Source organism: Miscanthus floridulus, chromosome 17 (genome assembly GCF_019320115.1).
Source record: "Miscanthus floridulus cultivar M001 chromosome 17, ASM1932011v1, whole genome shotgun sequence".
NCBI classification, from domain to species: domain Eukaryota; kingdom Viridiplantae; phylum Streptophyta; class Magnoliopsida; order Poales; family Poaceae; genus Miscanthus; species Miscanthus floridulus.
In genome coordinates this window covers 91,016,098-91,029,508 of record NC_089596.1, presented here as the reverse complement: position 1 = coordinate 91,029,508, position 13,411 = coordinate 91,016,098, and the positions used below count along the sequence as shown (strand labels likewise).

Sequence of the window (13,411 nt, the reverse complement as noted above, 5' to 3'; positions counted from 1 at the left end):
AAATTAATTTGGCCGGAGCCGTGATGAAACGCTCTGTGACACATGGGTCGTCACGATTTGTCATCCTCGCAGATGATACGAGCACCTCTGAGCTTTGGCCTTTTAAAAAAAAATTAATTATTATTACTCCTCATTTTTCTTATTACTCCTCATTTTTTTCTTTTCTTTTCACCACGCAGGCGGCAGACCTCCCGTTCAGATTTTGCCTACATGTATCAATTGCCAAGGCTCCTGCTAGATTTGCTGCTGCCTTGCAAGAATCAAACTATCAAAGGCTTCGTATCACAGATTTCTCAAAGTGACAGTAAAAGATTGAGAATGTAAAATTTCCTTCTTTTCCTTGTATAGAGTATATATACATGTATATTTATTTGTAGTAAAACAGAAAAACTTGCAAAATAACTAACTGAGGCCGTGCCGTGCGGCGTGAGGCCTTTTCACTTTCGAGGCCCACGACCTCACCCAGTGACACGGCCTATACCAGCTACGGACCGGCCTACGGCCACACGACGTCACTTGGAAGGACCTCACACGACGAGACTTTATGGTAGGAGTCCATCGATCCAATGCCGCTAGGTCTCAGATTAAGATGGTCAGATTGAGGACCGCCCCAGCAGTACACGCGGTCAGGCGAGGCTACGAGGACACGACGTCACCACTAATCATGATTAAGATGGTCAGATTGAGGACCGCCCCAGCTACTTCGCTGCTGCTACCGAGGTATTCCATCTCTGCTTTTGTCTCTTCTCTTTTATTTTATGTAAAAACATAACGCCTATTGATATTGTTAGGCAACGGCAATTGTTGATAGGGTATTTTCTACAATGATTTAGTGAAAGCAAAATTAAGAATTTGTTAAGAGGCATTTTTAAATGAATAAAGATAATATAATCGAAACATTCTCATCTCTTAGAAAACAGTTTAAAAAGTCAGATAAGTAGTATGATAAGTCTCTTACATACTCTCTTTTATGTTTATATTTGGGACTGTTAATATGACGTTTGAACTATTTATATTAAAATTTATGTCTTTCAGTTTCATACTTATCATGTAATTTAGTGTGTGTATATCAAATTACGTTTAATTTTACAATTATTACCGAATTGAGAAATGGTTTTACCGAATTATATATGAAAAATTTTGAATGGCATACCCTGAGTTCAAATCCTGGATCCGCCACTGATCGTAGCCCTATGTTTACTGAGCTGCTGCAGAGGTAAATCGTTGTTCAGTTGCTTGTAGATACAGTAACTCAAGTGAAATGCGTAAGCAGAACTATTTCCATGTTTCTCTGATAGGCGATAGCTAATTTTGTGTGCTTGTTTATGGTTAGGGTGTGGAGAAATATTGTTCAAAAAGGGGATACTGTGGTTGATGCCACATGCGGGAATGGCAATGACACACTCGCTCTGCTTAAGATGGTGGCCGATGAAACAGGCCGTGGGCGTGTTTATGGGATGGACATTCAAGATTCCGCGATTGAGAGTACTTCCTCGTTTCTGAAAATGGCCGTGGGTGATGAACGTCAGGTGTGGATTTGAACTATGAAGTCTGTACCTAATTTCCCTTGAGGGCTCGTTCGTTTGAGTCGTTCCCGCCCCGGAACAATTCCTGCTCAAGTCTGCTACATACAAATTAAATAGACATTCCTGGCCGGAACGGTTCCGGGACGTCGTTTCCCGGGAACCGAACAGGGCCTGAAGAAGGAAACAAGAAAATGATTAAAAATAACAAGAAGGCATTCGGATTTGACCTTAGTATCTAGAGAGAGAGGATACTTGTCATCTTCTCACTGAATATTTAATATAGTAACTTGTGACTATATTTGTTTTATGTGGCAGCAGGGACTAGTAAAACTATTTCCTATATGTCATAGTAGAATGGAAGAAATTGTTCCCAAAGATGCTCCTGTCAGGTGATCAAGGCCTTCCTAAGTTCATTGTTATTTGAAAATTTCAACTCATTTAGTACTATAAGTCAACAAAACAATTTCTGGAAAAGTGGAAATGCCAGTTCAAGTAGTAGCAATCCTAGACTTGCTGATTCACTGTGGCACATTCGTTCTAGGCTTGTTGCTTTCAACTTGGGCTACCTTCCAGGAGGAGATAAAACTGTAATCACAGTGCCTAGGAGTTCTGGGGGACTCATAAGTGTTCTTGTCTACATTGGGCATCCAGGTGGAAGGTAAACAGCAATTGCAAACATTGTACCCATGTGCTGTAATATTGTTCGTTTATTTGTCACCGAAAGCATTTATGAGTGTACTAACAACTATAGATTCTGGACAAGGAATGCATTTCTTTTTTAATATAAATAAATAAATACAACTATTTGCTGTTTGTTCTGCATGATCTGACTTGCCACCACAAGCTTGTTGTTTAACAGAACACTGAATTCTGGCCAAATATCACTTAAAAAGTGGGCCGTGGTCTTATTAATTTTCTTCTTTCTGATCCCAAGGGATGAACTCGATGTTGTTGAATCATTTGCATCAAGCCTTCCTGTGGACACCTGGGCGACCTGCAAACTTCAAATGATCAATAGGCCAATTGCTCCAGTACTCATACTTCTGAACAAGAAATGATGACAGTTTTGATAGACACAATGATGGGACTTTTGGGCATTGACTTGTTAGTGATGACGCTTGCTGATGGAGCTCAATACCGTGACTTATTAAGGATTCAAATTTCACCTTGACATCGGCTGCACTTTGGCCAAGTCTGCTACATGGGGGTATATTAATAGCCAGCTAGCTGCATGGCATTCGTACAAGCTTTGATTGGCAGCTGCAGTGTAACTTATCATAATTTTAATACCTCTCTTGATGTGTTGCGCTTATTCATGACTTATATTACTCTCCACTTGGTTGACATTACAGTTTTCATCTAGTAACAGGGGTTTGCTGCTTCGTAGATGTGTTAATGAGCTCCATACAAATTCCCATATATAGGCTCTATTCGGTAGGACTTATTGCTGCTGCGGCTGATTTATTGTGAGAGAAAAATATTGTTTCATGGCTAAAAAATAGAGTAGGTTCTAGCTTATAAGCTCATAATTAGCTGCAAAAGCCATGTCTTTTGAATTCAGTTGCAGTCACCATGTATAACAACCTGATACAAACTCAACATTGTGGCACTGCTTTTAATTGAAACAGAGGATTAACTATTGTATTGATGAAATCTGGCAGGGTTTTTTTTCTTGAATACGCGAAGAGTTTAAACATACAAACACCGCGGCACCGCGCTTCAAGCAAGCGCCCTAGGAGGTCTAGAAGCAGCAGCCTAAGGCCTTACCGTCCTAGTGTACTGATACTTATACAATTTTCTGTCCATTACTCAATCTACAGTGCATGCAAGCACACATTTAGGGCAGCATGGAAGGCTCCCTTAAAGAGGTTGAAGGTTGCAAGCTGCTATGGAGTCAATGATCCATGCGCTGCTCACAACTTTGCCACCAGAGGCATAGGCCAGAGCCTGAGCATCAATTTGGCTACGATTAATATTTATGCCATCCCTTGATCTTGGTTTTGCCTTGTCTTGATTCTCGATGCTGTAGACGTTGAGGATGAGGGAGCTGTCGTCAAGCAGCTTCTGCTGATTTCTTGACACAGGCTTCCTTTGCAGGACAGTTCCACTGGCTACAACCACAAGGTCTTGCAGGTAGCCCCTGTAGGACTTGGTGTAATCTCCATGGAGATAGAACTCAATACCATCAGAATAATTTAGGTTGCTGCAGAATAAGGAAAAAATGTTATTACTAGAAAATATCCTGCAAATAATCATGCTCATGCTAACAATGTCCTTAACCTAGCATTGTACTGATATTGTTGGCAGTGACTGTAGATAATGAGACTAGGTGGAGTACATAACAACGGAAAATACTCTTACCTTATTGATAACTCGTTGTCTGCCTAACCTGGGACCCTCAGCAGTGCCATGTACATCAGTGGAAATTTCAAATCTCATTTTACAGGCTCCATAAGTTCCATGCATGTCTTAACCCCTATGGAATAAAGTCGGTAATTAGCAACAAAGGGCAGCAATTTGTCAAGTGCAAACTATTCTTGTAATGAATTAATGGTCGTTCCAGCAGGCAATAAAACAGACTTACAGTCGATGGAGATAACCCATTTGCCATTCAAGATTGCCATCAGAAACTTCAGTGTGCGCTTGCAAGCACCAGACATGTTGGTTGATGCAATAACATGGGTAACATTAGGACTCCAACTTGTTGAGATAGACACACCAGCTATTTTGCGAATTCTGATACAATACCCTGAAGGATTTGTTCATTTTTGCTTCAGTTGAAATGCATATGAAAAAAGTATCATAAAGATTATCAGGAAACTAAGGACACAAGAAAACACCTTTTCTGTAGCAGAAAGGGCTGAACAGCAGAGAACCCATTTCTGTGGTGATCCAGATGACCATATCCATTTATTACCATGGCCTTGACTAGTGTTTACTTGAGATGGCCTGTAAAGCGGTTATGCAGTAAATATCCATATCAGCATCAAACTTAGGTTTTTAAATTAACATGTTATAAACACTGGAAAATACCCTTTTGGTGTTAGTTTCCTGTGCAACTTCTTTTTCAACCCAGAAGTCTCTCTAGGCAACTATGAAGATTGGTGCAAAGGGCATAGCATCACAAAGTTTTCCTGTCAGCAAAAGAAAAGAGAAAAGTCAGAAATAAGGTGACAGTGCTGGACGCAAAACACCAAGAAGCTAGTTGAAAACACTAATGCAACATGATATGAACTTACATTATCCCATCTACATTCTGGGATTAATTTAGCACAGGTGAAATGGAAGCTTTTTCGACAACTCGTCTCGAAGCATCAAAGTGCAGCACCTTTAATTCCACAGCAAGCACATTTGATTCTTTTACTTCTAGCCAGCTCATTTGTAAGATTAAAGACAGAGTCATCTTCAAAGTAGACATCAGGAGCCCTTTGGTGGAAGAAAAATCATATGCATGAATTAGCTAGGGATACTGAAAATTAAAGTTTCTTCCAATATAAAATTCTATTAGAAAGGGGCTGCATACCACTCCAGACAGTTTTTGTGGAAATGTACAGTAGCCCCTCCATCAAATGCTGCAGGTACTTGCTTTCCATTATGGTAGTGAACCATCTCTCCAGATCCCTTCAGAACAAAAAGGAAAATTTGATTATTTATTCCATTAGTTAAAGGAAGGATTTGTAACTTTAAGGAAAAGACTTTTTGCAAACCGACTTGTCTGGTGTAGTGGTGTGTGCGCATACCTCTGTGATATCATCAGACTGGCAGAAAGCACAGGAAAGCTTAGAAGCTTTGGCCTTGTTTAGTTCCAAAAACTTTTCTCAAAAAGTGCTAGCCATCACATCGAATCCTGCGATACGTGCATGGAGCATTAAATGTAGACAAAAAAAAACTAATTGCACAGTTTGGTTGGAAATCGCGAGACGAACGTTTTGAGCCTAATTAGTCCATGATTGAATACTAATTGCCAAATAAAAACGAAAGTGCTACAGTAGCCAAAATCCCAAACTTCACCCAACTAAACAAGCCCTTTATCCTCGCATTTCTTCAGGATAGCATTGCGTGCAGTGCATGATCTGACAGTTCCTGAGTAATCTTGTTGTTCAATAGGTTTTGCACTACCATTCTTAACAGAGACATTCCTTACTGAAGGAACTGTGCGTATGGCCTCATTTAATGGGCACCTCCGAGGTAAAATGTTTGGTGTATTTGGACCAATGTTAAATTGGTCCCTCCCAGGTAAAATGCTTGGTGTATTTGGACCAATGTTGGATACAATGCATTTTTTACTTCTACCATCCAAGGGTTTATGTTGGGTACAGCCTTTTGTGAGGCTGTGAAGCTGAAACGATTATATTTCATTTTCAGCCTCTGAAAGAATTCTTATCTTTTCAGCTACAGCACCATCAGAAATTCTTCTGATCCGCTTCCCTCTTTGTGCAGATTTATTCTCTGCAGTCTTCACTGCACTATCCCCTGCTATTTCAAGTTTGCTTCGACTGTTTTTATCCTTTTTGAGGATCCTTTCTGAAAGCTGGTTCTCTGGTACTTCATTACCCAAACCACCTGCTTGAGGGGAAAATGTATTCATAGATTTATCACTAGAAAAGACAGCTCTAGTGTTGTTGCCAGAGACCTTGTTTCCTCCATTTGAAGTATTTCTCTCTTTTTTACTGCCGTTCTTTTGCCGTGGCTTTGCAACAATACTTTCTGGGATATTTGCAACTTGGTGCTCAGCATCAGATCCTCTTGTACATAGTTTGCCACAACTGGGCAGCTTTGAATTCTTTCTTTTCCTAGGTCTTGTTAACTTTTTCTTCTTAACTTCTTCAGCATTTAGAGGCTGAGCTACATTACTTTCATGGTCTAACTTATCAAATGAACCACCAAGATTCATATCTTCACCATCATCCACCTCTGTGATTTGATCTAGAATATTCTTCAACTTACCCTGAACAAACAAAACAGCTGAGTCAAATACATGTATATATTCAGATTGTAAAGGTGGGAGAACTGAAAATATAAAGCCTCTGTCTCAGTTAACCAAAATACCTGACTTTTCAGTGGGGTAGAATGCAGCTCAGGGGAGCAAGGTCTTTGGCTCCATTCAAAGATTTCACTGTCGAATATTTCTGAAACCTCAGCTTTGCTCTGCAACACATGTAACCAAAGGGTAAGCACAACAGTTGAACCAGGAAACCAAAAAACGGGGGGAAAAAAGGAAAACATGTTCTAAGTAACTTACATTAGGAGTCATATCAGTAGGCCTTTCATCATCGGAATCTTTGATATCACTAATGGTAGGCGCATTGTGACGCGAGGGTGTGTCCAATGATGGTGGTTCACTCAGTTTCAGCAGTGCCACCTTCATTTTCCTCTTGTTCCCTCAGCCAGAAAAAAGGTAACAATGAAGGTCTTTCTGGTATATCAGAGTTCAGACTTTTCTCTTTATCCTCTTTAACATCACCATTCAGCTTACTTTTTTGCTCATCAGACTTCATAACCTTCTTGGGCCTTATCGGCGTCTCAGATTCAGGGAATGGTGTCACGTGTATTCTTTTGTTCTTGGAGATTGAAGGCTTTGCAGTTACAGATGTTGCAGCAGCTTTGGTTGTATTCTCTTTATTCTTGGATGCTGGCTTCTTTTTATTCGACTTTTTAGGCTTCCCAGCACTGTTCCCAGCACAATCTGGTCCATTTCAAGTAAAAGGAAGACAGTAAGTCTAATACTATCATTCATTTTCTCTGAAATTCGATTGTTAGAGAGAAAACGATCTTAAACAGCAAATATGCTCAAATAGACTCAACATATGTGGTACAGAGACAGATGCAAAACAACCAGTGTAACTAAATCTTGCTCACGTGCCACGAAACAGAAACTAAATATCTCTAGTTACCTGCAACTTTGGGTGCAGGAGTCAGCTCTGTTGACACAACACTAGTGCCCGCTGCAGCTTCTATGCTTTTGAAAACAGACACTAAATTGTCCATGTGAGGTGCTGGCCGTATCTCTGCAAGTAAAAGATCATCATATGCAGTGATTTTTACACAAGCATTTTCAACTTTCATCAAAATCGGATAATGCAGGATTTTATCAGAAATGGCATACACCAAATGGAGCCTAACAGGTCATTATGGAGCAGGTTTCATTATTGTGGGGATTTGAGATTTCTTCAGTTATTAATTTAAGCACGTTAATCTCCAAAAAAATCAAAGATATGCAAATTCAGCTATGGCAACAATGACTGTACTAACGAACTAACCTCTCCGGCGGAACGGGACCTTGCACACGGGGCAGCAGGAGGCAGATTTCATCGACTCCGTCAGGCAGGCGCTGCAACAAGAGACATGTGAGACCAGATTGAACAAGACTATCGGCCGCAACTAGATCCACCGGGGAGGAACGGGGGGTGGGACTCACTTGCAGAAGATGTGATTGCAGGTGATGGACACCGCCGAAGTGAGCAGGCTCAAGCTGCCAAAACCAAGAAATATTTCAGCTAGTACAACAACAAATCGCAAATCTCATCAAAAGATCACGAGCTGTCAGATACACGAACAGAAGAAGAGGATTCCAATCCCAAAAAGAAAAAAGAGGATTCCAATCCAATCCTCCAAGAAAGGAAAAGAGGAAGCGGGCGGATCAGCGCGGCGGCGTTACCAGATGGGGCACCTGAGCTCCCGGCCCATCCTCTCGAGGCTCCCCACGTCCGCCATCTCGATCTCTCCACCTCGCTTCGGATCTCTCGACGACTCTTGCGTTTCCTTGAGGCTTCGAAGATTTCTGATATCTGATCTCGGGTCTGGATTCTTGAAGGACGAAAGAAGTGGGTTCGGGGGAATGGTACTTATCTTGGCGGGAGCTTTCCCTCCAAAGTATTCGTTCAAATTTTGGCGCTTCTTCTTTCGCAAGCTGGCGGAATCGCGGGCGCGCCTGCGGGCCGCGGGCCGCGTCCTGCCGAGTCGGAGTTGGCTAGTGGGCCGGACTCCCACCTCGTTTTTCTGTCATGCGGGCCTATATTCATGTATTCCGCATAAAGAAAACTACAGTAATTGAAAACTGGGGTGATTTAGGGCCTTTTGGCAGCACTGCTAGGTGCTCCGGCTCTGTCACCGTTTATACACCGTAGCCAGAGCATAGGAGCCGAGAAAATGAGCTCCACCGGCTTCGTGAACAGTGCTCCGTGAACAGTGTAGGAGAGAAAAACGGCTTCGTAGACAGTGCCATGCCACCAAGTCTTCTCTTCTAGAGGTCCAAGAAATTTGTAAGATGCGATAAGCATCCACCGGCCAAAAGATAGCTTTCACCAGGTCTACATCCCACGATAAATTTATAGTTATTTTTGTGTTTTTAGGACATAGATTTTGTTATATATCTAGATATAATATATATCTATATGTATAACAAATGTTATGTCCTACGGAAGATAAAACGACTACAATTTAGAATAGAGGGAGTGGTTAAACTATATGTGTTGCTCTAGACCGAAGCCTTTGAGTGTAGGGACTGACGAACTCTCAAATAGCGAATGCAGGATAAAAAGGAGGAAATAGTGGGAGTTCTTCGTAGTAATGCCTCCCCCTCTTTTTAGCCGTTCAATTTGACTATTCGAGGACACAAGATATAGATATTGCATTGTCTCATGTAAGCATTCCTTATTGAAAGAAATGGCCATATATGGAAATTTTAGCTTTATATTTTTTATTTGTAACCCTCACATCTGTGGCGACACCGCGGTTGAGGCGCTAAAAATGTCTGCCACAGTTTGCGGCGAGAATCTTGACTTTTTGAACTGTTGATGCTTGTGGCAGCCTTCATTGAGTCCTGAACCAAGCACTGTGGCAGCTAGAAAAGTATGGCGTGGAACCGAACACTCTCTCACAACTTCTTGAGTTCATAAACGTTACCCCAAGCAACGAGTGTCAAAATCGCCATGGAATAAAACGGTTGCCCCTGATCTGACAACACAAACAAGTAACAAGCGATTTATTTAGTTCTTTTGTCATTTTGAATGAGAAAATTAATCCCCGAGAGATGCCCGCATGCGTGTAATTCGTCCAAAGTAGAAATTGGACTTTTCATATGAAATTGAAGCCTATAAGGATACTGATGATACTCCTACATCGATGGCCACCACCGCTCCCAACGCCGGTGTGGATGCGTTCATAGAGGATATGCAAGGTTTGGATTTCCTTTTTGCCTTCCAATTTCGTTGCCTAGAGCTACAATTGATGGATGACCATGTATGTGTATCCCCTCAAGGGAACAACATGTTGATATGGGGACATCATTTACAATTATTGCAAAGCGTGCCACGTGAATAATATGCATGCGTATGGCTTGTATTAACAGTTCATATGTTCAGACTGTGTCCCTCATCTTCATGCATGTCTTGGTATAAACGATAATGACTTGAAAAGAGAACATATGGGTTGTTTGAACGAGGGAGTGCGAGTGGGATTTGAAATGGGAGTGTGTGATGCTCTATGTTTGAACTGTATGGTTGGATTTGAATTTGGAAATTGTGGATTTGAAATGGTGTTGTATTGTTTGGAGTAGAAACATATATAGAGTTTGTATGCACAAGTTAGAGAGAAATATAATACAATGAATTATTAAGATGAGCTATCAGGACTGTTGGAGCACGTGTGTGTCAGTAATAGAGACGATGATAGGTAGTCCAATAATACCACGCAACCTTGAGTATGTTTATTACAATAATCAAGCTATAAGTCGGATTTGTTTAATTCTTCAAAAAAAAAGAAAGTCGGATTTGTTTTGTTAGAATTTATAGTAAGTTGGTTTGTTTGTTGCCGAAATTTTCTTCTATATATTGTAAAAAAGAGATGCACTGGGACTCTAATAATAATTGTTTAGAAGGAAGGATTTTTTTTTTTTTGAGGGAAGGAGAAAAATTTGGGTGCTGAAGAAGACAGCGAGGAAGGAGCAGGAAGAAGAGTATAGGATATGAAAAATAGGAACGTATAGCACACGTGCCTAACGTGTCCAACTAGCGTGACATGCATGCACGTTTATACGAGGCTGTCATTTGTTGACGTCTCGTTGTTGACGGTGCCGGTAGGGAAGATGAGCAAATTGGTTTATGTATTTCCGTAGTTCATGCAAACTATGGTTCCCTTTTTTTTTTTTTTGACAACAACAAAGATATATTATATTATCACAGCAGCCGTTTTACAAGGAGGTCCTCTGAAGAAAGACCAAAATACATCAAAGTCCTGCAGCTGGATTAACAGCCTGTTCGTTTAGCTGTGGCTCGTCATAAATGATCCTAAATTTTTAGTCGAAACAGTATTTCTCTCTCACATAAACCAGCCAGCACTGCTTTTTCGTGAACCAGCAACCATACAAACCAGTGAACAAGCTGTAAAAGGCCGCAGAATCGACGGCGATGGGGAAGATGAGTCCGCACCCCGGATGGACTGACCGTGCAAAACGTCGGTTAAAGGTAGGTGGGTTGAGCCATCGGTGGAGTAGCGTGCCGACGACCGAAGGATGCTATTGAAGTCATCGTCGGAGTTTAGAGAAGAAGCTCAAACCAGGATCCCAGGTGGAGGCGGAGTCGACGAACCAATACCAGAAGAGGAGCCGCCTTAACGAAGAAGAGAGCATGAGGACCGGAGGCTGCTGTATGGAGATGGATGTGGGCGGCGAAGGACGTGGATCGGATGGGAGAAGATCTCGGTAGAGGCGGGTGAAGGTGGAGACTGGGATGTTGAAGAGGAGATCTGCTAAGAAGAAGAACGAGTTTATTTTATTTCTACTGACCTTGGAATCGACGTCGGCGGCGGTGAGGACGAGAACGGCCACGGCGGCGATGGCAAGACAGGACTCTCCACGACGGGAGGCAACACCCATCCGGGCAACTCACAACTACTATCTACTAAATACTAGAAGGGGGGGGGGGGGGGGGGGGGGGGGGGGGGGGGGCGGCGCACTCCTAGCCTTCTCCGGCGAGGTCGCCGGAGGCGGGACGGAGGGGGCCGGCTGGATCTGGACTGGCGCTCTCGAGGAGGAAGACGAGTTCGCTACGTCTCCGTCCCCCGGAGAAAGGTTCAACTGAGCATAGTTGAATAATATCCCGTCACTCACACGCCACGGCATCATTGGCCTGCCCGCATCCTTCCTCCTTCCTGCTCGTCGCCGTTAGTTCCTCCTCCAAGCCCCTCTCCGCTCTCCCTGTTGTATCTTGCATGTACCAGTACCACACACACCTCGTATGTGGCGTCATCATGTATGGCGCCACGCCCTAGCCTTTGTCCCGCGTCATGCATGCGCGCCGCGCCATCAAATACACCCGCCTCTCCTAGACCTTTGCATCCACTGAGCCACGGTGGGAGTCACTCTGTCTGCTGCATGAGCTAAACGACCTGCTTAACGTGGGCCGCCTCGCCGGCGGCCACCGAGCTCGAGGTCGTCGTCACCGACTGGCTCGGCAAGGCGCTGCACCTCCCGGAGAGCCTGCTGTTCTCCGGAGGCGGCGGGGACACGCTGCTGGGGACGTCCTGCGAGGCCATGCTCTGCACCATCGTCGCCGCCAGAGACCGGAAGCTCGCCGAGGTAGGCAACGAGCGGATGGGGGACCTTGCGGTCTACGGCTCCGACCAGACCCACTTCTCCTTCCAGAAGGCCGCGCGCAACGCCGGCATTCGCCGGGGAAACTACCTGCCGGGCAACGACCGTGGGGACCACCCCGACGTCGGCGGTCGACCCTCTCTGCGAGCTGTGCGCCGCCGTGGCGGGGCGCGGCATGTGGGTGCACGTGGACGCGGCCTACGCGAGCGTGTGCCCGGAGCTCCGCCACGCCGTCGCGGGCGCCGAGGCCGCGGACTCGTTCAGCACGAACCCGCACAAGTGGCTCCTCGCCAACATGGACTGCTGCGCGCTCTGGGTGCGGCGTCCGGCGGCGCTGACGGCCGCGCTCGGCACCGACCACGACGTGATCCTCAAGGACCCGTCTGCGGCGCAGGCGCAGGCGCAGCAGGGCGGCGCGGTGGTGGACTACAAGGACTGGCAGGTCGCGCTAAGCCGCGGGTTCCGCGCGCTGAAGCTGTGGCTCGTGCTCCGCTGCCACGGCGTGGAGGGCCTGCGCGGCCTCGTGCGCGCCCACGTGCGCATGGCCGCCGCGTTCGAGGCCATGGTGCGCGCCGACGCGCGGTTCGAGGTGCCTGTGCCGAGGCAGTTCGCGCTGGTGTGCTTTCGGCTGCGCGCCGTCGCCGCGGTCGTCGTCGGGGAGAAGCGCGCCCGCGACGGCGATGAGGTGGCTGCAGCTGGCAACGAGCTCAACCGGAGGCTCCTCGAGGCGGTCAACGCTACGGGGCGCGTGTACATGAGCTCCGCCGTGGTCGGCGGCGTCTACATTCTGCGCTGCGCCATTGGCAACTCGCTCACCGAGGAGCGGCACGTCCGGGAGGCGTGGAGCGTCGTGCAAGAGCAGGCCACCGCTATCTTGGCTGCTGCGACGCCGACGCGCTCGAATGGGCGGACGGTTCGCCGTGCGCGTTGTGACGCAGAGGCCGATGTGCCGACGGCCCAGCCTCTTTCTCTTGGGTAGACGTAGACGAGAATTGCATAAGATCAACCGATGTTGTGGTTATTTGTAGTTTTATTTTAGGGCCTGTTTAGATTCCAAAAAATTTTACACAGTATTCGTCACATTGAATCTTGCGACACATGCATGGAGTACTAAATGTAGACGAAAAAAAACTAATTGCACAGTTGGGTGAGAAATCACGAGACGAAACTTTTGAACCTGATTAGTCCATAATTAGACACTAATTGCCAAATACAAACGAAAGTGCTACCGTAGCCAAAATCCAAAAAATTTTGGATCTAAACGGGGCCTTAGATTACTCCTTTCGTCAAAAAA

The 13,411-nt window shown here is 44.9% G+C and overlaps 1 protein-coding gene and 2 pseudogenes across 1 annotated transcript; 2 read left to right on the top strand and 1 right to left on the bottom strand.

Annotated features, from left to right (window-relative positions):
• Window positions 1-1,193: 1,193 nt before the first annotated feature.
• Window positions 1,194-2,855, top strand: LOC136515967 (tRNA (mnm(5)s(2)U34)-methyltransferase, chloroplastic-like). The gene is made up of 5 exons (XM_066509402.1): window positions 1,194-1,216; window positions 1,334-1,529; window positions 1,842-1,915; window positions 2,068-2,184; window positions 2,461-2,855. Exons 1-5 carry the CDS (start codon window positions 1,194-1,196, stop codon window positions 2,582-2,584), a joined length of 534 nt encoding a protein of 177 aa, XP_066365499.1. The 3' UTR covers window positions 2,585-2,855.
• Window positions 2,856-3,025: 170 nt separating this feature from the next.
• LOC136517619 (protein BREAST CANCER SUSCEPTIBILITY 1 homolog) lies at window positions 3,026-8,318 on the bottom strand (annotated as a pseudogene).
• Window positions 8,319-11,910: 3,592 nt separating this feature from the next.
• On the top strand, window positions 11,911-13,131 carry LOC136515966 (tyrosine decarboxylase-like; annotated as a pseudogene).
• Window positions 13,132-13,411: the final 280 nt, after the last annotated feature.